This window comes from Pseudophryne corroboree, chromosome 1 (assembly GCF_028390025.1).
Source record: "Pseudophryne corroboree isolate aPseCor3 chromosome 1, aPseCor3.hap2, whole genome shotgun sequence".
NCBI lineage: Eukaryota > Metazoa > Chordata > Amphibia > Anura > Myobatrachidae > Pseudophryne > Pseudophryne corroboree.
Genome location: NC_086444.1, coordinates 520,709,328 through 520,732,504, shown reverse-complemented (window position 1 = coordinate 520,732,504; position 23,177 = coordinate 520,709,328). Strand labels below are relative to the sequence as shown.

Sequence of the window (23,177 nt, the reverse complement as noted above, 5' to 3'; positions counted from 1 at the left end):
CCACTTCAGACGCATGGGTGCAGGAAGTTGTCTTTCACGGCTACGCGGTCTCTGTCAAGAGACGTCCCCCTCGCCAGTTCTGCGCAACTGTCATCTCATCGTACCCGTTGAAGGCGCAAGCTGTACACTTGGTTGTCCAATCCCTGTCCTGGTGACTCCGGGATCAACAGTTAAGTAGGGGCCGTGCCCTCTGGTTTCCCAACAGGGTCCTCCTGACAACGGACGCCAGGCTGGGGTGCGGTGTTCGAGCAACTCTCTCTCCAGGGTCGCTGGACCAAGGAGGAGTCTCTCCTCCCCATCAATATTCTGGAACTGCGGGCAGTGTTCAACGCATTGACACTAGCCCTGCCTCTGTTAAGGAACAGGCCTGTTCAAGTACAGATGGACACCACTGCGGTGGCGTACATAAATCATCAAGGCGGCACTCGAAGCTGAAAAGCAATGATGGAAGTGTCCAGAATTCTTCAATGGGCGGAACGCCATCTGCCAGCAATATCGGCAGTATTCATTCTGGGTGTCCTCAACTGGGAAGCGGGTTTCCTCAGTCATCAGGACGTACGCGCCAGAGAGTGGAGCCTTCATCCGGAGGTGTTTTAACTCCTAGTGGACAAGTGGGGCCTACCAGAAGTAGACCTGATGGCGTCTCGACACAATCACAAAGATCCTATCCTCGGGCTGCGTTCGTGGATGCACTGGCAATTCCATGGAAATTTCGACTGCCATAAGTGTTCCCTCCGGTGTCACTCCTACCCAGGGTTCTGCGGAAGTTCAAGCAAGAAGGAGGAATACTACTTCTGGTCGCTCCAGCGTGGCCCAGATGGCATTGGTTCTCATTCCTGCAGGGTCTATCGATGGACCGTCCTCTACTACTTCCTCAACGCCCAGACCTCCTCGTTCAGGGCACTTCTGTCTACCCAGACCTGGCCAGACTGGCTTTGACGGCGTGGCACTTGAAGGGTCACTCCTAAGGACCAAAGGATTCTCTGAGGCGGTCATGCAAACTATGCTGAAGGCCCGTAAACCGGCTATGGCTCTGATTTACTACAGGGTCTGGAACTCTTACTTAACCTGGTGTGCTGCTAAGAACTACGATGTATATAAATTCAGAACCTCATGGCGTCAGGCTTTTCTGCAACAAGGCCTGGACTTAGGCCTTCGTCTGGCCTCCCTCAAGGTTCATATTTCTGCCTTGGTGGTGTGATTTCAGAGGAAAATTGCGTCTATTCCTGACGTTCATACATTCACTCAGGGTGTTTTGTGGATACAACCTCCCTATGTTCCGCCGGTGGCTCGATGGGATCTGTCTGTTGTCCTTATTGCCCTGCAAGGGTCTCTCTTTGAGCCTCTTGATTCTGTGGACCTGAAACGGCTTACTATTAAGGTCCTGTTCCTGTTGGCTATTGCCTCTGCTAGAAGAGTGTCGGACTTGGGTGCTTCGTCCTGTCGTCCGTCCTTCCTAATATTTAATCGTGACCGGGCAGTTCTCCGTACTCGTCCTGGTTACCTGCCTAAGGTAGTGTCATCTTTCCAAATGACAATTACTGCTGAAAAAGCGCCTCAACAAGTGAATAATGTAAATGAAAAATGGAACTGAACAATTAGAGATTTTTTTTCTAAAAAACAGAACTCCTGAGATGCTGCTCTTGCCGGAAAACTATGTGTAGTAATGTGATAGAAGCAAAAAAAAGACCCGCCTCTGCACACACCTTGCTCAGGTGTCTCATTAGGTGCAACTGGAACAGATCCATATGGGCATTGCTTTGATTGTCTCACCGTCACCAGCGGCACTCACAACCACGCCGCTTCAGCCGGCTTGTTAGCAGACGGCTCCCGCATCTCCTCTCCGCTGCACAGTATTTGTGGGCATTGCAGGACACTCGGCCGGGGACGCTCGGCCAATGACCAGCCCACCAGAGAGGTATCGACATCTGCTTTATACTTGGTGACACTTAGTAATTATACAACTCAGGACTGTACCCACCGCACCTTATTTATTACCATCCTTCTACATAGCAGCCATTACCGGTAATTTGTGAATTACGGACTTTACAATCCAGAATACAGCTGCAGCACCGTATAAGCTTTAAGAGACTCTAGACACCATGAGACAATTTTAGTGTGATTCAATTCTTATTTTTGATATTGAATTATCGATAAAATATTTTTTGCTGTTCTATTATTATTTTATTAATATTGCATTCTCTATACGTTGGCTCTCCTCATACATATAACTCCTGATTTACAGCGCAGCCCTTTTTTTCTTTTTTTTAGTGTCATCTTTTCACCTTAACCAAGAGATTGTGGTCTTTATATGGATGCACTGACGTCGCCTTGGCCTTACCGGCTGGTCTACCTGTTTCCTCCGAATCCTTTGCTCCCAAGGGTGCTCAAGCGAATCAGAAATCAAGGAGTCCGGGCAATTCTAATTGCCCCAGATTGGCCTCGGAGGGCGTGGTACATGGATCTTCTGGACATGTCCGTCGAAGACCCTTGGCCTCTACCACAAGGACCGTGCGTCTACCCGGTCTTACAGCGACTTTGTTTGATGGCATGGAGGTTGAGCGGAACATCCTAGCTCACAAGGGCCTTTATGAAAAGGTTATTGCTACCATAGTTCAGGCCAGTAAACCTGTGACGTCAAAACACTATCATATCTGGAGAATATATGTCTCTTGGTACGAGGAACGCACGTATCCGCCTGCAGAGTTCCACTTGGGACGTTTCTTACGTTTCCTGCAGGCTGGTGTGGATAAGGGCTTGCGTCTGGGTTCCATCAAGGTCCAGATTTCAGCTCTCTCAATTTTCCTCCAGAAGAAATGGGCAGTGTTGCCAGAAGTTCAGGCCTTATTGCAAGGGGTACTCCACATACAACCTCCTTTTGTGCCGCCTATGGCACCTTGGGATTTGAATGTAGTGTTGGAATTTCTACAGTCCTCCTGGTTTGATCCTCTGACTGTAGAAGATAAGTACCTCACGTGGAAGACGGTGATGTTACTGGCTCTGGCTTTTGCTAGACTTGTCTCAGGATTTGTGGCCTTATCGTGTTAAAGTCCATACTTGGTCTTTTACGAGGACAGAGCGGAGCTCAGGACTAGGCAGCAGTTCCTGCCGAAGGTTGTCTCTGCGTTCCTCCTGAATCAACCTATTGTGGTTCCGTCAAGTTCTGACACTTCTGCTCCTCCGGAGGCATTGGATGCTGTGCGAGCCTTGAAGATCTATGTCAAGCGAACGGCTTGGATCAGAAAGACTGATTCCTTGTTCGTACTATATGATGCGCAGAAAAATGGTTGTCCTGCTTCGAAGCAGTCCATTACGCGTTGGCTTAGGCTTACTATAAAACAGGCCTATGTGTCTGCAGCCTTACCTGTTCCTAAGTCTCCGAAGGCCCACTCTACAAGATCGGTGGGTTCTTCTTGGGCGGCTGCCCGTGAAGTCTCAGCCTTGCAACTGTGCCGAGCTGCTTCCTGGTCGGGGAAGAACACTTTTGTAAAGTTCTACAAGTTTGATACCCTGGCCAAAAAAGATACCCAGTTTGGGCAGGCGGTGCTGCAGAAGTCTCCACACATTCCCGCCCGTTCTGGAAGCTTTGGGATGTCCCCATCGTACTAAGTCTCCCCAATATCCCTTATGGATGCTAGAGAAAATAGGATTTTAATTACCTACTGATAAATCCTTTTCTTGTAGTCCATAAGGGATATTGGGCACCTGGCTCAGTGCGTTGACTTTTCTGCAGGTTCTCTTTCTATGGTTACCTGTTCAGCTGTGCTGTTTGTTGTTTCCAGCCATTGCTGGTTGTTTAATGTTTGTGGTGTGCTGGTGTGTAAATCTCACCACTTATTGTTATGTTCCTTCTCTCGGTCCTTTCTCTTTCGGGCACTGTTTTACCTATAACTGCCTGTGGGAAGGGGCATAGAGGGGAGGAGCCAGCACACCCAGTGAAGAAATTTAAATTGAACCAGCTCCTTTGGACCCCATCTATACCCACTTAGTCTCCCCAATATCCCTTATGGACTACGAGAAAAGGATTTACCGGTAGGTAATTAAAATCCTATTTAAACAAAAGTGAATGTGTACTGTAGCATGCATCACAAAAAGCATTTTTGGATTTAGCCTACAACAACCGTAAATGAGAGTATACTATGTGTCCAACCCATACAGTTACCATTGTCCACCACATACTGTTACACGGCCAGCATCCTCCTACCTACAGATGTGTCCTCCTTCATTGTTGCTGCATTCACGTTAAACAGCCCTTCTAGTCACACCTAGTCCTGAGCGAGCATCTTTTTGTGCATTCCCCCCCACCTACCCCAAATGTTCCGCATCACTTTGAATAAGACACATAAGCAGACCATTCTGAATAAAATATGTGGCATGCATATATTCTGTGTGCAACTGCAGCTCTATCTGCATAGAAATGCTACATTATAGTGTTTTCCATTTCGTATGCAGATACAGTCGCACACAGAATATAGGCATGCCGTATATCATTTTAATCAGCAGAGTCTGTGCATATTATACAGGTTGAGAATCCCATATCCAAATATTCCGAAAAACATTTTTTTAGTGAGATAGTGAAACCTTTGTCTTCTGACAGCTCAGTGTACACAAACTTTGTATAATACACAGTTATTAAAAATATTGTATTAAATGACTTTCAGGCAGTGTGTATAAGGTGTATATGAAACATAAATCTACTGTACAAAAGTGGAAGCAAGGAAGAAGCAAGTAACTACAGACCAGTAAGCCTTACTTCAGTAGTAGGGAAAGTAATGGAAAAACTACTAAAAGAAAGAGTTGTGGAATATCTTAAATCAAACAACTTACAGGATCCAAAACAGCATGGATTTACTGGTGGGAGATCATGCCAAACAAATCTTATTGACTTTTTTGACTCTGTGATGAAAATAATAGATCAAGGGGGAGCTGTAGATGTAGCATATCTAGACTTTAGTACGGTATTTGACACTGTCTCACATCGCAGACTGATAAATAAACTTGAAAGTGTTGGGGTGGATTATAAAATAGTTAAATGGACAAGGAACTGGTTGCAGGATAGGAAACAGACATTTGTAGTAAATGGAGTGCAATCTATGGAGGGAAATGTTACCAGTGGAGTACCCCAGGGATCTGTACTCGGACCAGTTCTCTTTAATATCTTTGTTGGTGACATTGCAAATGGTATTGAAGGGAAAGTATGCCTTTTTGCAGATGATACAAAGATATGCAACAGGGTAGACACACCAGGAGGGGTAAAACAAATGATTGAGGACCTAGCTAGACTTGAAAAATGGTCAAGAACATGGCAACTACAGTTTAATGCTAAAAAATGCAAAATCATGCACTTGGGTCTCAAAAACCCAAAGGCTAAATATAGTATCAAGGGTACTATAATGGAAACTACTGAGGGGGAAAGGGATTTAGGAGTCACTATTTCAAGTGACTTAAAGGCAGGAAAGCAATGAGAAAGGCAAGTCAGATGCTTGGTTGCATAGGAAGAGGAATCGGTAGCAGGAAAAGAAGTAATAATGCCACTGTATAGGTCATTGGTGCGGCCTCATCTGAAATACGGTGTCCAGTTCTGGAGACCATATCTCCAGAAGGGTATAAATACATTAGAGAGTGTACAAAGAAGGGCAACTAAAATGGTGCATGGCCTACATCACAAAACTTACCCGGAAAGGCTAAAAGATCTTAACATGTATAGTATGGAGGAGAGAAGGGAAAGGGGAGACATGATAGAAACTTTCAAATATACCAAAGGTTTTAACAAAGTTCAGGAGGGAAACATTCTTCAAAGGAAGAGAAGTATTAGAACTTGAGGACATACACTGAAACTGGAGGGAGGCAGGTACAGGGGAAATTTAAGGAAACATTACTTCACAGAAAGGGTAGTGGATAAGTGGAATAGCCTCCCATCAGAGATGGTAGAGGCTAAGATTGTAGAGCAATTTAAACATGTTTGGGATAGGCATATGAATATCCTTACAAAGAATTAAGGTTCAAAAAGGGTTGAGATAACCTAAAGGATAAAAAAAAAGGGGCAGACTAGATGGGCCAAGTGGTTCTTATCTGCCGTCAAATTCTATGTTTCTATAAATGAATTGTGCGAATGTATACACACTTTGTTTAAGACACAAAGTTATTAAAAATATTGGCTAAAATGACCTTCAGGCTGTGTGTATAAGGTGTATATGAAACAAATGCATTCTGTGCTTAGACTTGGGTCCCATTGCCATGATCTCATTATGGTATGCAATTATTCCAAAATACGGAAAAATACGATATCCAAAATACCTCTGGTTCCAAGCATTTTGTATTAGGGATACTCAACCTGTATAGCGATTCGGATAAGATGCATTTTCAGCAAAAAAGATGCCCAACGTTAGAGTTGCACAGGACCTGCCAGCTCACTCACGTCAGGTATCTTGTTGTGCATGGCGTATTGAGGCAAGATGTATTAGGATACATCTGTATAATATACAGCATCCTGATGCACAAACATACCATGTAATTCTACCTTACATTGCAATGGCCATTGACAATCAATGGTTAACCAGCATTGATGGTTTGCGAGCAATGGTTAATGGTTTTGTCCATCGATGGTGGGAGGCTATGGTTCTCCACAATTGATAGACTGGGAGACTATTGTGTGGGTTTTTTTTGTTTTTTTTTGTTTTTTTATTCACCACCCAGCCCCAGTCAGATCTTAGCCATGACCTTTGGTGGCCCACAAATCCTTGCCTGCAAACACTCTCTCCTCCTCTTCTTCAAAGTTGATCAGTCTGCAGTGTGCCCCAGTAGCTACTGATGGGTGCAAACTATCGATTATTTAATGCGGTTTATGGCATTCATTGATGGCACCATTGAGCTTGGTGATTACACTACCATTATTGTACTTCTTGTAGTGGACTCACCCAATCGAAATTTTCAATTGAATATAGTGTACTCTGATTTACTGGAGATAAGTATAGGAAGTGCAATCTCATCACAGTTAATAGTTATAATACTAAGTTTATTTTGGTTTTAGTTTGACAGCAGACTTATGCACAATCCACTCTTGTCATAGAAATCCAATACAGCTCTAAACACTACAATTAGTTGGAATGAGAACCTCTCCAAGATTTCTTTAGAGTAAATTATGCCTCCCAGATAATGGACAGAGACTACACAGAAAGCCCTGTTCTAGAGCAAGCTATTATTATTGATAATAATATTATTATTGTTGTTGCTATTAGTATAGTATGTATTAGCCAGATTACATATGGTAAGAATTTTAACTGTCTTGACTCTATTCTCTCCAGAAAGGACTGTGATGCCACAAAGAGGTCCAAGCTAATGGATGATCTGGAGAAACTGCTTCGGGGAAATGTCAAAAGTGTGAGTGGTGCTGATTGAATAATGGCAGAGCCTCCTGTCCCTTTACTAGAAAAACAATGATGTTGTGGAGCATGTGTCTATTTAGATTGTATAACAGTTCTGTATGCACTTTACATCACATTACTGGTGTAGTCATTTCTGTTACGTCTGTGATGTAAGCAGCATTTCTGTTCCTAAATGCTTATAATGTGTCCCTAGCAGCAATCCCACAAACATGTATTGATAGAGATCATTCTTCTGTTTTCTATGTAGACATTGAAGACCACAGTGTTTGTATACAGGTGTATTATTTAATTTTAAATATATATATATATATATATATATATCTACAGGAAGGTAACAATGTTCTCGTAGACTATACAGTATTAGTGAGTGTGAGCATCCCATTTTTCTCTTACGTCCTAGAGAATGCTGGAGTCCCCATTAGTACCATGGGGTATAGACGGGTCCACTAGGAGCCACTGGCACTTTAAGAGTTTGAGAGTGTGGGCTGGCTCCTCACTCTATGCCCCTCCTACCAGAATCTTTAGAAAATGTGCCCAGAGGAGCCGGTCACAGCTAGGGGAGCTCCATAGGAGTTCTTCTAGTTTAATTTTTTTAAATAGAGTTTAGGCACAGGGAGGCTGCTGGCAAACAGCCTCCCTGCTTCGAAGGTCTAAATGGGGGGGGAGTAGTGTCCGCTCTGCGGGGTCTGAGCCACTATCTCCGCTGACAGGACACTGAGCTCCTGAGGGGATCGAATCGCTAAAACCCTTTCTGAGGGAGTTGAAATTCAAAATGGAGTCTCTGAGGGCGGTGATATCAGGTCTGGAGGGTGAGGGGTGGGGGGGATTCCTGGTATCCCTGGATATCAAGAATGCATACCTCCACATTCCGATCTGGCCACCGCATCAAGCTTTTCTCCGATTCGCACTGTTAGACAGTCATTTTCAGTTTCAGGCCCTGCCATTCGGCCTCTCCACAGTACCGAGGGTATTCACCAAGGTAATGGCGGAGATAATGGTTCTCCTCCGCAGACAGGGAGTGAACATAATGCAGTGTCTGGACGATCTGCTGATAAAGGCATCGTCCAAGGAGAAGCTGTTACAGTCCATTGTACTCACGACCCATCTACTCAGGGAACACAGTTGGATCCTGAATCCTCCAAAATCACATTTGGAGCCCACCAGGAGGTTGTCCTTTCTGGTAATGATCCTCGACATGGAAGTGCAGAGGGTGTTTCTTTCGGAGGAAAAAGTGTTGGTGATACAAACAATGGTCCGGTATGTCCTGAAGCCAGCCCGGTTTCGGGTCATCAGTGCATTCGCCTTCTGGGGAAGATGGTGGCCTCTTACGAGGCTCTGCAGTACGGGAGGTTTCATGCTCGACCCTTCCAACTGGATGATCTGGACAAGTGGTCGGGATCCCATCTACACATGCACCAGAGAATACATGCCAGGATTTCACTCCTCTAGTGGCCACAATTACCTCACCTTCTGGAGGGCCACAGCTTCGGGATTCAGGACTGGATCCTTCTAACCACGGATGCAAGTCTCCGGGGCTGGGGCGCAGTCACTCAAGGGGAGACCTTCCAAGGAGGGTGGTCAAGTCTGGAAGCCGGTCTACCAATAAACATTCTGGAACTAAGAGCCGTCAACAACGGTCTTCTCCAAGCGGCCCATCTTCTGCGAAATCGGGCCAGTCAAGTGCAGACAATGTAACGACAGTAGTTTACGTAAACCGACAGGGTGGAACGAAGAGCAGAGCGGCAATGTCAGAGGTAACAAGAATCATCCTCTGGTCAGAAAAACAAGCGTTTGCGTTGTCCGACAACTGGGAAGCGGACTTCCTCAGCAGACACGATCTCCATCCAGGGGAGTGGGGACACCATCCGGAGGTGTTCACGGAGGTAACAGACCTTTGGGAAGTATCTCAAATAAACCTGATGGCCTCTCGTCTCAACAAGAAGCTTCGGTGGTATTGTTCCAGGTCGAGAGACCCGCAAGCCGTGGCGGTGGACGCCCTAGTGAATCCGTGGGTGTTCCAGTCGGTGTACATGTTTCCTCCACTTTCACTCATTCCAAGAGTTCTAAAACTCATAAGGAGAACAAAAGTTCAGGCAATCCTCATTGCTCTGGACTGGCCAAGAATAGCTTGGTACGCGGATCTTCTGGATCTACTGCTAGAAGAGCCGAGGCCTCTCCCTCTTCGGGAGGACCTGCTACAGCAGGGGCCGTTCGCTTATCAAGACTTACCGTGGCTTCCTTTTGATGGCATGGAGGTTGAACGCCAGATATTAGCTCGGAAGGGCATTCCGAACAAGGTTATTCCTACCCTGATACAGGCTAGGAAAGGAGTAACGTCTAAACATTACCATCGTATTTCGAAAGACTATGTCTCTTGGTGTGAATCCAAGAAGTTTCCTATGGTGGAGTTTCAACTGGGACGGTTTCTCCTCTTCCTGCAAGCAGGTGTGGATATGGGCCTGAGGTTGGAATCCGTAAAGGTCCAGATTTCGGCACTATCCATTTTCTTCCAGAAACAGTTGGCTTCCCTCCCTGAGGTTCAGACTTTTCTGAAAGGGGTTCTGCACATCCAGCCTCCCTTTGTGCCGCCTACGGCGCCCTGGGATCTTAACATGGTGTTACAGTTCCTCCAATCAGATTGGTTCGAGCCTCTACCGGAAGTTGAGGTCAAGTTTCTCACGTGGAAGGCTTTCACTTTGTTGGCCTTAGCTTCTGCTAGATGTGTGTCGGAATTGGGGGCTTTATCTTGTAAGAGCCCCTACTTGATCTTCCATGAAGATAGAGCTGAGCTCTGGACACGTCAGCAGTTCCTTCCGAAGGTTGTGTCGGCATTTCATATCAACCAACCTATTGTAGTGCCAGTGGCTACTGACTCCTCAATTTCCGCAAAGTCCTTGGATGTTGTAAGGGCTCTGAAAATCTATGTGAAGAGGACTGCTCGTCGCAGAAAATCGGACTCTGTTTGTCCTGTATGATCCCATTAAACTTGGGTGTCCTACTTCTAAGCAGATGATCTCTCGCTGGATCAGGTTCACTATCCAGCATGCGTATTCTACGGCAGGATTGCGGTGTCCGATGTCTGTTAAGGCCCACTCTACCCGTTAGGTGGGTTCTTCCTGGGCGGCTGCCCGGGGTGTCTCGGCTTTACAGCTTTGCCAGGCGGCTACTTGGTCAGGGTCGAACACGTTTGCTAAGTTCTAAAAGTTCGATACTTTGACCAAACTGAAGGCCATCAGAGGCCAATCGGTTCTTCATGAGCCATCGCGCTCTCCCTCCCGTTCTGGGAGCTTTGGTACATCCCCATGGTACTAATGTGGACCCCAGCATCCTCTAGGACGTAAGAGAAAATAGGATTTTAATTACCTACCGGTAAATCCTTTTCTCGTAGTCCGTAGAGGATGCTGGTGTCCATATTAGTACCATGGGGCAGTGGCTTCGTGATCCTGCAGTGGTTACTTAGTTCAGTACTGCTTAGTTCTTGGTTAAGTACTGTTTTTTTGTTACTTGGTAAGTAATATTGTTCAGCCGTTGCTGTTGTTTCAAGCTAGATAGCTTGGTTTTCCTTTATGTGTGAGCTGGTGTGAATCTCACCACTATCTGTGTAATATCCTTCTCCCGAAGTTGTCCGTCTCCTCGGGCACAGTTAACAGACTGAGTCTGGTAGGAGGGGCATAGAGGGAGGAGCCAGCCCACACTCTCAAAAGTGCCAGTGGCTCCTAGTGGACCCGTCTATACCCCATGGTACTAATGTGGACCCCAGCATCCTCCTACGGACTACAAGAAAATAATTTACCAGTAGGTAATTAAAATCCTATTATTACCCTCACTGTTTACTATGTTGGCTATCCACACTAATATTCCAGTATCTTTAGACCACACTGATGGCCACGTCTGATTATTTATGCAGAAAGAACAATAAGGGCACAGTTTAATTTTGATTTTGTCAAGAAGAACATGTAAATACAATTGGGCTTTTACTTGGGCTGCCCTTAAATCTTACCTTATTTTAAACCTACATGACCAATAAACTGCAAAACATTCTGAGTAACCCGTCTTTCTAAAATGCCTGTATGTCCTTATCGTTTCGATTTTTACATGATATTGTAGGCCTTTCACAGGGAAAGCCATGAGTTTATGATCACCCTTAATTTCAGCTGATTTAATGTTTCTATCAGAATTTAAATATAATTGAAGCATGCTCATCTCTTTATTCTGCGGTATTTCTTTATTTGATATTAGAAGCAACCTTCTATGCTAGCATACATATTTCCTTGATTCCGTAATTGGTGTGCAGACTAGGTGAATTGGTCTGTAGGCATGAGGAGATCACTTTGTGGAAATTCTGTGTTTAGGGGTCTCTTGGAAATGCAGCCTGTAGTGACTTTTGGGCAGATTTATTAAGCCTGGTGAAGTGATAAAGTGGAAGGTGATAAAGCACCAGCCAATCACCTTCTAATTGTCATTTTTAAACCCAGCCTGTGACATGGAAGTTAGGAGCTGATTGGCTGGTGCTTTATCACCTTCCACTTTATCACATCACCAGGCTTAATAAATCTGCCCCTTTGTCCTAAATGAATTATGCCTTGGCTGCAATATTTCCTCTGTTTTACCTGTGTATTGTGTCTAACAGATTGCATTTGCCCATGATACAACCAGAGTCATCCAGTGTTACATAAAACATGGAAATGAGAAAAGAAGGCAAGAAGTTTTTGAAGAACTCAAAGGTATTGTTTTGTTACTTATCTTCTATTTAGTATATTACAGGTTGAGTATCCCTTATCCAAAATGCTTGGGACCAGAGGCATTTTGGATATGGGATTTTTCCGTATTTTGGAATAATTGCATACCATAATGAGATATCATGGTGATAGGACCTAAATCTAAGCACAGAATGCATTTATGTATCATATACACCTTATACACCCAGCCGGAAGGTAATTTTAGCCAATATTTTTTATAACTTTGTGCATTAAACAAAGTGTGTCTACATTCACACAATTCATTTATGTTTCATATACACCTTATACACACAGCCTGAAGGTCATTTAATACAATATTTTTAATAACTTTGTGTATTAAACAAAGTTTGTGTACATTGAGCCATCAAAAAACAAAGGTTTCACTATCTCACTCTCACTCAAAAAAGTCCGTATTTCGGAATATTCCGTATTTCGGAATATTTGGATATGGGATACTCAACCTGTACAACCATCCATAACCGATATCTGCTTTTGTTGTCAAATGTGGTCCCTAAATACATCAATATGATAGGGAAGGGCAGTGATCAATGCTGTGTGTATCTGCAAGCACTGAGAATGCCAGGGAGTCTCTAATCATAAAGGATCATTAAGCTTACACGGGGCAGTGTGTGAAAAGGAAGTGTTCTAGAAGCATTGAATGAAGAGGGGATTAATATGGCAGCATGGCACACACAGCGCCAGTTCTGGATGAGAAGATGGTTTTGCATAACTGTATGATGATGGTGACAAATGAGCTTTGATTTTGAGCCTGCTCGGGATTGGTCAAAGTAGTGTGTCACAAGTAGCCCATTTTCAAAATCTTGTGTCACAACAAAGCACGCACGTTTGCTCTAATGTTTTGTTTCTATGCTTATTCTCCTGCAGAACACATAGTCGACTTGAGCAAGTCAAAATATGCCAGAAATATTGTGAGGAAGTTCCTAATGTACGGGTAGGTTAGTCTTAATTTATTATTCTGTTATTTTTAATGTGTTTCAATGGCTTTAATATACCTCTATACTGTATAATATGATTCAAATATTTATTTCACAACAGCTTCAAGTCCTAGATAAAGTATTGCCTCTGGAATTTGTTAATCATGTTTGTTATTATTATTATTATTATTATTATTATTTATTTTATAAAGCACTTTTCTCCTAATAGGACTCAGTGCTTTACATTACATGACTCAGTGCTTTACATTACACATGGTGGGTAGCCGCATGCCTTCTCAGCTAGGCTGCGTAGGTAGGGAGCTACTCGGCAGGTGCGAAAGCATGCGGAGCGGACTTGCCCTGTGCTGCGCATCCCCCTGCATGCCTAAGATTCGTAGATGTGCGGGTTTTTTTTGTACATCTACAATCAGGTCTGAAGTAGGCCCTTGGTTTGAGTTCAGTGTGGAAGAACTTGACTGGCCTACACAGAGCCCTGACTCAATCCCATCGAGCACCTATGGGATGAACTAGAGCGGAGATTGCGAGCCAGGCCTTCTTGTCCAACATTAGTGCCTGTGCCCATTCATTCTGTAGAGCATTTATGAGGTCAAATTCCCACAGAAACATTCCAAAATTTTGTGGAAAGCCATCCAAGAAGAGTGGAAGCTGTTATAGCTGCAAAAGGGGGACCCAACTTCATATTGTTGTACAGGTTGAGTATCCCTTATCCAAAATGCTTGGGACCAGAGGAATTTTGGATATGGGATTTTTCCGTATTTTGGAATAATTGCATACCATAATGAGATATTATGGTGATGGGACCTAAATCTAAGCACAGAATGCATTTATGTTACATATACACCTTATACACAGCCTGAAGGTCATTTTAGCCAATATTTTTTATAACTTTGTGCATTAAACAAAGTGTGTGTACATTCACACAATTCATTTATGTTTCATATACACCTTATACACACAGCCTGAAGCTCATTTAATACAATATTTTTAATAACTTTGAGTATTAAACAAAGTTTGTGTACATTGAGCCATCAAAAAACAAAGGTTTCACTATCTCGGTTTCACTTAAAAAAGTCCGTATTTCGGAATATTCCGTATTTCGGAATATTTGGATATGGGATACTCAACCTGTATATGTATTTGAAAACAATGTCATTACAGTCCCTGTTGGTGTAAAGGTCAGGCGTCCGAATACCTTTGTCCATATAGTGTATTTCTACATAGCTGATAGTAGGTGGTTTTTGAGTTTCATAGAACTCCCTACAGTTATACAAATAGAATTGCACTGGTATTTAAAATCCGACTAAAATATGAAAATGCTTAATGTAACGTTCTTTACCCAGTCTAGAGTTGTATTTGTCCTATTGTATTTTAACAAAGTATGGCTGGCCAAGTCTAGGTTGTTTGATGCTTTGCCTCGGGGAAGATACATGAGAAAATCAGTCATGTCATTTGGCAATGCTGAGCAAATAAATAATGTAATTTAAAGATCAGCGGTACCACAATCAGCTCTTGGCTACTGTGCTTAGGCCGCTATATAAAAAAAACAAAAACCCCACAAGAAATGCTTCTAATAGGCTTTTTAGCCTGACTGTACTGATTTAGAAACTGGTATCATCTGAAAATTGCACATATATTCTATACTCCGAACTGATATTTTCTCTTTCTAGTGGATGCTGGGGACTCCGTAAGGACCCTGGGGAATAGACGGGCTCCGCAGGAGACAGGGCACTTTAAGATCAAATTTGGATACTGGTGTGCTCTGGCTCCTCCCTCTATGTCCATCCTCCAGACCTCAGTTTGAATCTGTGCCCGGACGAGCTGCGTGCTACTTAGTGAGCTCTCCTGAGCTTGCTAAAAAGAAAGTATTTTGTTAGGTTTTTTTTATTTTCAGAGAGATCTGCTGGCAACAGACTCTCTGCATCGTGGGACTGAGGGGAGAGAAGCAGCCCTACTCACTGAAGATAGGTCCTGCTTCTTAGGCTACTGGACACCATTAGCTCCAGAGGGATCGTACACAGGATCGCACCCTTGGTCGTCCGATCCCGGAGCCGCGCCGCCGTCCCCCTTGCAGAGCCAGAAGACAGAAGCCGGTGTCAGAAGCAAGAAGACTTCGAAATCGGCGGCAGAAGACTCCAGTCTTCATATGAGGTAGCGCACAGCACTGCAGCTGTGCGCCATTGCTCCCACACTAAACCCACATACTCCGGTCACTGTAGGGTGCAGGGCGCAGGAGGGGGGGCACCCTGGGCAGCAATTAGAGACCTCTTGGCAAAAGTGGGCATATATACAGTTGGACACTGTATATATGCATGGGCCCCCGCCATATTTTTACACAGAAACGCGGGACAGAAGCCCGCCGCTGAGGGGGTGGGGCTTCTTCCCAGCACTCACCAGCGCCATTTTCTCTCCACAGCTCCGCTGAGAGGAAGCTCCCCAGGCTCTCCCGTGCAGAATCACGGTAGAAGAGGGTAAAAAGAGAGGGGGGGCACATAAATTTGGCGCAAAAACAGTATGTACAGCAGCTACTGGGTTAACACTAAGTTACTGTGTGACTCCTGGGTAACATAGCGCTGGGGTGTGTGATGGCATACTCTCTCTCTGTCTCTCCAAAAGGCCTTGTGGGGGAACTGTCTTCAAATAGAACATCCCCTGTGTGTGTGGTGTGTCGGTACGCTTGTGTCGGCATGTTTGACGAGGAAGGCTATGTGGAAACAGAGTGGGAACAAATGAATGTGGGGTCGCCGCCGACACCCGATTGGATGGATATGTGGAAGGTTTTAAATGATAATGTTACTTCCTTGCATAAAAGGTTGGATAAAGCTGAATCCTTGGGACAGCCGGGGTCTCAGCCCATGCCTGATCCTATGTCGCAGAGGCCGTCAGGGTCTCAGAAGCGCCCACTATCCCAAAGTGTTGATACAGATATCGGCACGGATTCTGACTCCAGTGTCGATGGCGATGATGCAAAGTTACAGCCTAAAATGGCTAAAGCCATCCGTTACATGATTATAGCAATGAAAGATGTGTTGCACATCACAGAGGAAACCCCAGTCCCTGACAAGAGGGTTTATATGTATGGGGAAAAAAGGCAAGAGGTGACCTTTCCCCCTTCACATGAGTTGTGTAAAAAGGCTTTGGAATCTCCAGATAGAAAACTGCAGATTTCCAAATGGATGCTTATGGCGTATCCTTTCCCGCCAACGGACAGGTTACGCTGGGAATCCTCCCCGAGGGTAGACAAAGCTTTAACACGCTTATCCAAGAGGGTAGCCCTACCGTCACAGGATACGGCCACCCTAAAAGATGCTGAGGATAGAAAGCAGGAGGGTATCCTGAAGTCCGTTTATACACATTCAGGTACCTTACTAAGGCCGGCGATTGCGTCGGCCTGGATGTGTAGTGCTGTAGCAGCATGGACAGATACCTGTGATCTGAGGAACTTGATACCTTGGACAAGGATACTATAGTACTGACCCTGGGGCATATAAAAGACGCTGTCCTATATATATGAGATGCTCAAAGAGACATTAGCCTACTGGGCTCTAGAATAAATGCAATGTCTATTTCTGCCAGAAGGGTGCTGTGGACTCGGCAATGGACAGGCGATGCCGACTTAAAAAGGCACATGGAGGTTTTACCTTACAAGGGTGAGGAATTGTTTGGGGACGGTCTCTCGGACCTGGTCTCCACAGCTACGGCTGGAAAGTCAAATTTTTTGCCATATGTTCCCTCACAACCTAAGAAAGCACCGTATTACCAAATGCAGTCCTTTCGATCACAAAAAGGCAAGAAAGTCCGAGGTGCGTCATTTCTTGCCAGAGGAAGGGGTAGAGGAAAGAAGCTGCACAATACAGCTAGTTCCCAGGAACAGAAGTCCTCCCCGGCTTCCACTAAATGCACCGCATGAGGCTGGGGGCTCCACAGGCGGAGCTAGGCCCGCGGTGGGGGCGCGTCTCCGAAATTTCAGCCACAAGTGGGTTCACTCCCAGGTGGATCCCTGGGCTATAGAGATTGTGTTTCAGGGATACAAGCTGGAATTCGAAGAGCTGCCCCCTCACCGTTACCTCAGATCGGCCCTGCCAGCTTCCCCCTTAGAGACGGAAATAGTATTAGCTGCAATTCACAAATTGTATCTTCAGCAGGTGGTGGTAAAGGTTCCCCTCCTTCAACAGGGAAGGGGTTACTATTCGACCATGTTTGTGGTACCGAAACCGGACGGTTCGGTCAGACCCATATCGAATATAAAATCCCTGAACATATACCTGAAAAGGTTCAAGTTCAAGATGGAATCGCTCAGAGCGGTCATCGCAAGCCTGGAAGGGGGGGGATTTTATGGTGTCTCTGGACATAAAGGATGCTTACCTTCATGTCCCCATTTATCCACCTCATCAGGCGTACCTCAGATTTGTGGTACAGGATTGTCATTACCAATTCCAGACGTTGCCGTTTGGTCTCTCCACGGCACCAAGAATATTTACCAAGGTAATGGCGGAAATGATGGTGCTCCTGCGAAAGCAAGGGGTCACAATTATCCCATACTTGGACGATCTCCTCATAAAGGCGAGGTCCAGAGAGCAGTTGCTAATCAGCGTAGCACGCTCTCGGGAAGTGTTACAACAGCACGGCTGGATTCTAAATATTCCAAAGTCGCAGTTGATTCCTACGACTCGTCTGCCCTTCCTGGGCTTGATTCTGGACACAGACCAGAAGAGGGTTTATCTCCCGATGGAGAAGGCTCAGGAGCTCATGACTCTGGTCAGAGACCTATTAAAACCAAAACGGGTGTCGGTGCATCACTGCACGCGAGTCCTGGGAAAGATGATGGCATCATACGAGGCCATTCCCTTCGGCAGGTTCCATTCGAGGACCTTTCAATGGGATCTGTTGGACAAGTGGTCCGGATCACATCTACAGATGCATCGGCTGATCACCCTATCCCCCAGGGCCAGGGTGTCTCTCCTGTGGTGGCTGCAGAGTGCTCACCTTCTCGAGGGCCGCAGATTCGGCATTCAGGACTGGGTCCTGGTGACCACGGACGCAAGCCTCCGAGGGTGGGGAGCAGTCACACAGGGAAGAAATTTCCAAGGTCTGTGGTCAAGTCAGGTGACTTGTCTTCACATCAACATCCTAGAACTAAGGGCAATATACAACGCCCTACGTCAAGCGGAGACCCTGCTTCGCGACCGACCGGTGCTGATTCAGTCAGACAACATCACCGCAGTGGCTCATGTAAACCGCCAAGGCGGCACAAGGAGCTGGGTGGCGATGGCGGAAGCCACCAGAATTCTTCGCTGGGCGGAGAATCACGTAAGTGCACTGTCAGCAGTGTTCATTCCGGGAGTGGACAACTGGGAAGCAGACTTCCTCAGCAGACACGACCTCCACCCGGGAGAGTGGGGACTTCATCAAGAAGTCTTCACGCAGATTGCAAGTCGGTGGGAACTGCCACAAGTAGACCTGATGGCATCCCGCCTCAACAAAAAACTACAGAGGTATTGCGCCAGGTCAAGAAACCCTCAGGCGATAGCTGTAGATGCTCTAGTGACACCGTGGGTGTTCCAGTCGGTCTATGTATTTCCTCCTCTTCCTCTCATACCCAAGGTGCTGAGAATTATAAGAAGAATAGGAGTGAGAACAATACTCATTGTTCCGGATTGGCCAAGAAAGACTTGGTATCCAGAGCTGCAAGAAATGCTCACAGAGGACCCATGACCTCTGCCTCTAAGACAGGACTTGTTGCAACAGGGGCCCTGTCTGTTCCAAGACTTACCGCGGCTGCGTTTGACGGCATGGCGGTTGAACGCCGGATCCTAGCAGAAAAAGGCATTCCGGATGAGGTTATTCCTACGCTGATAAAGGCTAGGAAGGACGTGACTGCTAAACATTATCACCGTATATGGCGAAAATATGTTGCTTGGTGTGAGGCCAGGAATGCCCCTACGGAGGAATTCCAGCTGGGCCGTTTCCTTCACTTCCTACAGTCGGGAGTGACTTTGGACCTAAAAGTGGCTTCCATTAAGGTCCAGATTTCGGCCCTATCCATTTTCTTTAAAAAAGAACTGGCTTCTCTTCCTGAAGTTCAGACGTTTGTAAAGGGAGTGCTGCATATTCAGCCCCCTTTTGTGCCTCAAGTGGCACCTTGGGATCTTAACGTGGTGTTGAGTTTCCTGAAGTCACACTGGTTTGAGCCACTTAAAACCGTGGAGTTAAAATTTCTCACGTGGAAGGTGGTCATGCTATTAGCCTTGGCTTCAGCTAGGCGTGTGTCAGAATTAGCGGCTTTGTCACATAAAAGCTCCTATCTGGTTTTCCATATGGACAGGGCGGAATTGCGGACCCGTCCGCAATTTCTGCCAAAAGTGGTGTCATCTTTTCATATGAACCTATTGTGGTGCCTGTGGCTGCTTGTGACTTGGAGGATTCAGAGTTACTAGATGTGGTCAGGGCTTTGAAGGTTTATGTAGCTAGAACGGCTAGAGTCAGGAAAACTGAGTCACTGTTTATCCTGTATGCACCCAACAAGCTGGGTGCTCCTGCTTCAAAGCAAACTATTGCTCGCTGGATCTGTAACACGATTCAGCAGGCTCATTCTGCGGCTGGATTGCCGCTGCCAAAATCAGTAAAAGCCCATTCCACAAGGAAGGTGGGCTCTTCTTGGGCGGCTGCCCGAGGGGTCTCGGCATTACAGCTTTGCCGAGCAGCTACTTGGTCGGGTTCAAACACTTTTGCAAAGTTCTACAAGTTTGATACCCTGGCTGAGGAGGACCTTGTGTTTGCTCATTCGGTGCTGCAGAGTCATCCGCACTCTCCCGCCCGTCTGGGAGCTTTGGTATAATCCCCATGGTCCTTACGGAGTCCCCAGCATCCACTAGGACGTTAGAGAAAATAAGATTTTACTTACCGGTAAATCTATTTCTCGTAGTCCGTAGTGGATGCTGGGCGCCCGTCCCAAGTGCGGACTTCTTCTGCAATGCTTGTATATAGTTATTGCTTACATAAGGGTTATGTTATAGTTGCATCAGGGTTGATCTGATGCTCTATTGTTGTTCATACTGTTAACTGGGTAAGTTTATCACAAGTTATACGGTGTGATTGGTGTGGCTGGTATGAGTCTTGCCCTGGATTCCAAAATCCTTTCCTTGTACTGTCAGCTCTTCCGCGCACAGTTTCTTTAACTGAGGTCTGGAGGAGGGACATAGAGGGAGGAGCCAGAGCACCCCAGTATCCAAATTCTTTCTTAAAGTGCCCTGTCTCCTGCGGAGCCAGTCTATTCCCCATGGTCCTTACGGAGTCCCCAGCATCCACTACGGACTACGAGAAATAGATTTACCGATAAGTAAAATCTTATTTTTACCAGGTCCAAAGTGTATCTATTAAAGGCAAAGGTGAATAAGATGCATCTGAAACTGTCCTATAAACCAAAAGCTACAGTGGGTGATAACATGGAAAGGCATCAAATTGAGGGATACTCTTGACCGTGTACTTCCATAAGTACAATTGTGTGCTCCAGAGTAACAGAAAAAGTTCATAGTTTCCTTAAGTATTTTCTGTTTATGTAATTAGACTTTCTGACTTCCCATTGTGGAGCATTATATGTGTGAAGTTTTTAAATCAGGGGTGGGGAACTTTTGGCCTTCCAGCTGTTGTTGAACTACACATACCAGAATGCCTTGCTACATTTTTGCTATTTGGCCATGCCATGCTGGGATGTGTAGTTCAACAACAGCTGGAGGACCGAAGGTTCCCCTTCCCTGCTTTAAATCTTTGTACCATGGTTTGTTCCCCATTTTATTTTACTGCATTAGCACCTAGCAAGTGCTTACTACACTAGCAGCATCCAGCAGGCTAATTACCATTATCCTAATCAGTGCCAGGAATTTAAGGGTACTGCTATTCACTGTTCTCTGTTCTCATAGTTGGTTTTTATTTGGTTTAGCATAGCATAAAGTCATTAATGAAATAAACTACATCTACTTGTATTTATTGTTTTTTTTTGTGTACAATAAACACATTTTATATGGTTCATCTTCAAGAATTCGCTTTCTCTATGCATCTATCTTTATGCACAAATAATAATAATTTGTTGAAAAACATGTTTGTGTTAAATCAATGGGAAGTTATCATCTGCCCTGTAATCGTGTAACTACTTTGGGTTCAAATCTCTGTGTTGTTCCTGGGAATATAGTTTTCTAGTATGTGTAATTTACTTATATTTATATGCTGTTATTAGCGTTTTAAAAATGTGTTGTTGTTTTTTTTTTATTTATAGGTCAAAATCCCAAGTTGCAGAAATAATTAAAAGCTTTAAAGGGCATGTGAAGAAGCTGCTGCGGCATTCTGAGGCTTCATACATAGTGGAATATGCATACAATCACAAAGCTATTTTGGAGCAGCGGAATATGCTAAGCGAAGAACTTTATGGAAACACATTTCGCTTTTACAAGGTAAACGGATTAAGAGAAAAAGGTTAAAGATGGGTAAGCTGATCAGCTGGAAACAATTTATTGAGCGAACAAAAAGTGCTGACTCTTTGGTCCAGTTGGGCCCAACATTTCTTTCCAAATGGTGTTCCTTAGTTTTGCAGGCAATATTACTACATAGAAGATTTAGTAATTGTAAGTGTATCTAATAATGAGTATACCTCTCCAGTTATAAGCTTGCTTCAGCACAGAGATCCTGTTACTATTTTGCGGTGATAAAACTAAAGCAAATTCATTGACCCAGGGCACATCATGTTGCGGACAGACACATCCAGATATAGATGCCATTCGCAAAATATGCCCCCATACACACATAAAAACAACACTCCATGCAGGATTCTATATTACTGTAAATTTCTCTCTTTCTCTCTCTCGGCAAGCATTTATAAACTGTTGGCATCTCTTTAACGCTTTTCTATTATTATATTTTTTTTCCCCACAGTCCACCGTTCATCCCTCTTTAGATAAAGTGTTGGAGGCCCAGCCTAAGAAGAAGGAATCGGTTTTGGAGGAAATGAAACAGATCCTTGTGCCCCTGGCACAAAAGTGAGTTGTACTTTTTTGGATAGAAACTTAGGGGTGTATTCAATAAGTGTTGGAAGCTGCCGTGTTGTCGGAAAGACGGCAGCTTCTGACAGATTTAGGTCTGAAGGGGTAACTTCCGACCTATTCGTTAGGGCCCCGTTTTTCCCACAAGTCGGGAAATCCGACTTGGCAGAAGCCTGTCGGAATATACACCGATCGACTGCTTCAACTGCCGAGCCACATGTATTGTCGGAAGCGCGGCCAAAGCCGTCAGGTTTTAGCCCCGTCTCCGACAATGTCAAACCGACTTTAAAAAAAAGTCAGATTGGCAGTGTCGGGAATGGACCAAACCTGTCGAGTTTGGCTGCGGCACTGAATTCTGACATACGGAAAGGATCCAACAGGTATTGAATATACCCCTTAGTCTTAACATTGGCTGAAGAACCTTTTGACACATGTTCTGTCCTTTTGTTCATATTTTGTTTCAAGGCTCAGTAGGAGTGAAACATTGATGAATGCATACTTTAGGATAGCCTTCGATCCCAAATATTAAGACATGTCTTTCTGTATTAAGCTGGAAATTTTCCTGCTTGAAGCTTGGTTTTGTCCGTGCTTGGTGTTTGCACGGATTAGTTTTGTTGGGTTTAGTACATATGTATCCACTTACATCTAGCTTCCCTGCACATTAAACAGCCATTATAGTCACGCCATGCCTTGACCTGACTCTGTAGCACCGAGCGTGTTTGTGCAACCTTTTCCATTAAAATACGTCTTATATGCAAAACAATGTGCATAGGACACACAAGCAGCTTATGCTTATTAAAATGATGTGTGCGACTACATCTGCATCCGAAATGCTATGTTACAGTATTTCCCTGGAACCCACTGTAACGTACCATGTATGCAGATAGAGACGCAGATGCACACAGAATATAGGCAAGCCGCATATCATTTTAATCAGCATAAGCTGCTTTCGTGTCTTGTATGCGTAGCGATGCTGCTAATAAGACACATTTTTGGCACAGAAAAAAGATGCCCGATGCTAATGAAGTTGCATGGGACCTGTCGGCTCGCGCCAGGTATTTCCCACTG

The 23,177-nt window shown here is 44.9% G+C and overlaps 1 protein-coding gene across 4 annotated transcripts in view; it reads left to right on the top strand.

Annotated features, from left to right (window-relative positions):
- Nucleotides 1-23,177, top strand: part of PUM3 (pumilio RNA binding family member 3) — a 236,768-nt gene that overhangs the window by 91,814 nt on the left and 121,777 nt on the right. For all 4 annotated transcript variants that reach the window (XM_063913956.1, XM_063913954.1, XM_063913955.1 and 1 more), the window contains exons 5-9: nucleotides 7,305-7,380; nucleotides 12,016-12,109; nucleotides 13,010-13,076; nucleotides 21,350-21,524; nucleotides 22,003-22,106. In XM_063913956.1, the coding sequence (XP_063770026.1) occupies nucleotides 7,305-7,380; nucleotides 12,016-12,109; nucleotides 13,010-13,076; nucleotides 21,350-21,524; nucleotides 22,003-22,106 (516 nt within the window). The remainder of the gene's footprint in view (nucleotides 1-7,304; nucleotides 7,381-12,015; nucleotides 12,110-13,009; nucleotides 13,077-21,349; nucleotides 21,525-22,002; nucleotides 22,107-23,177) is intronic.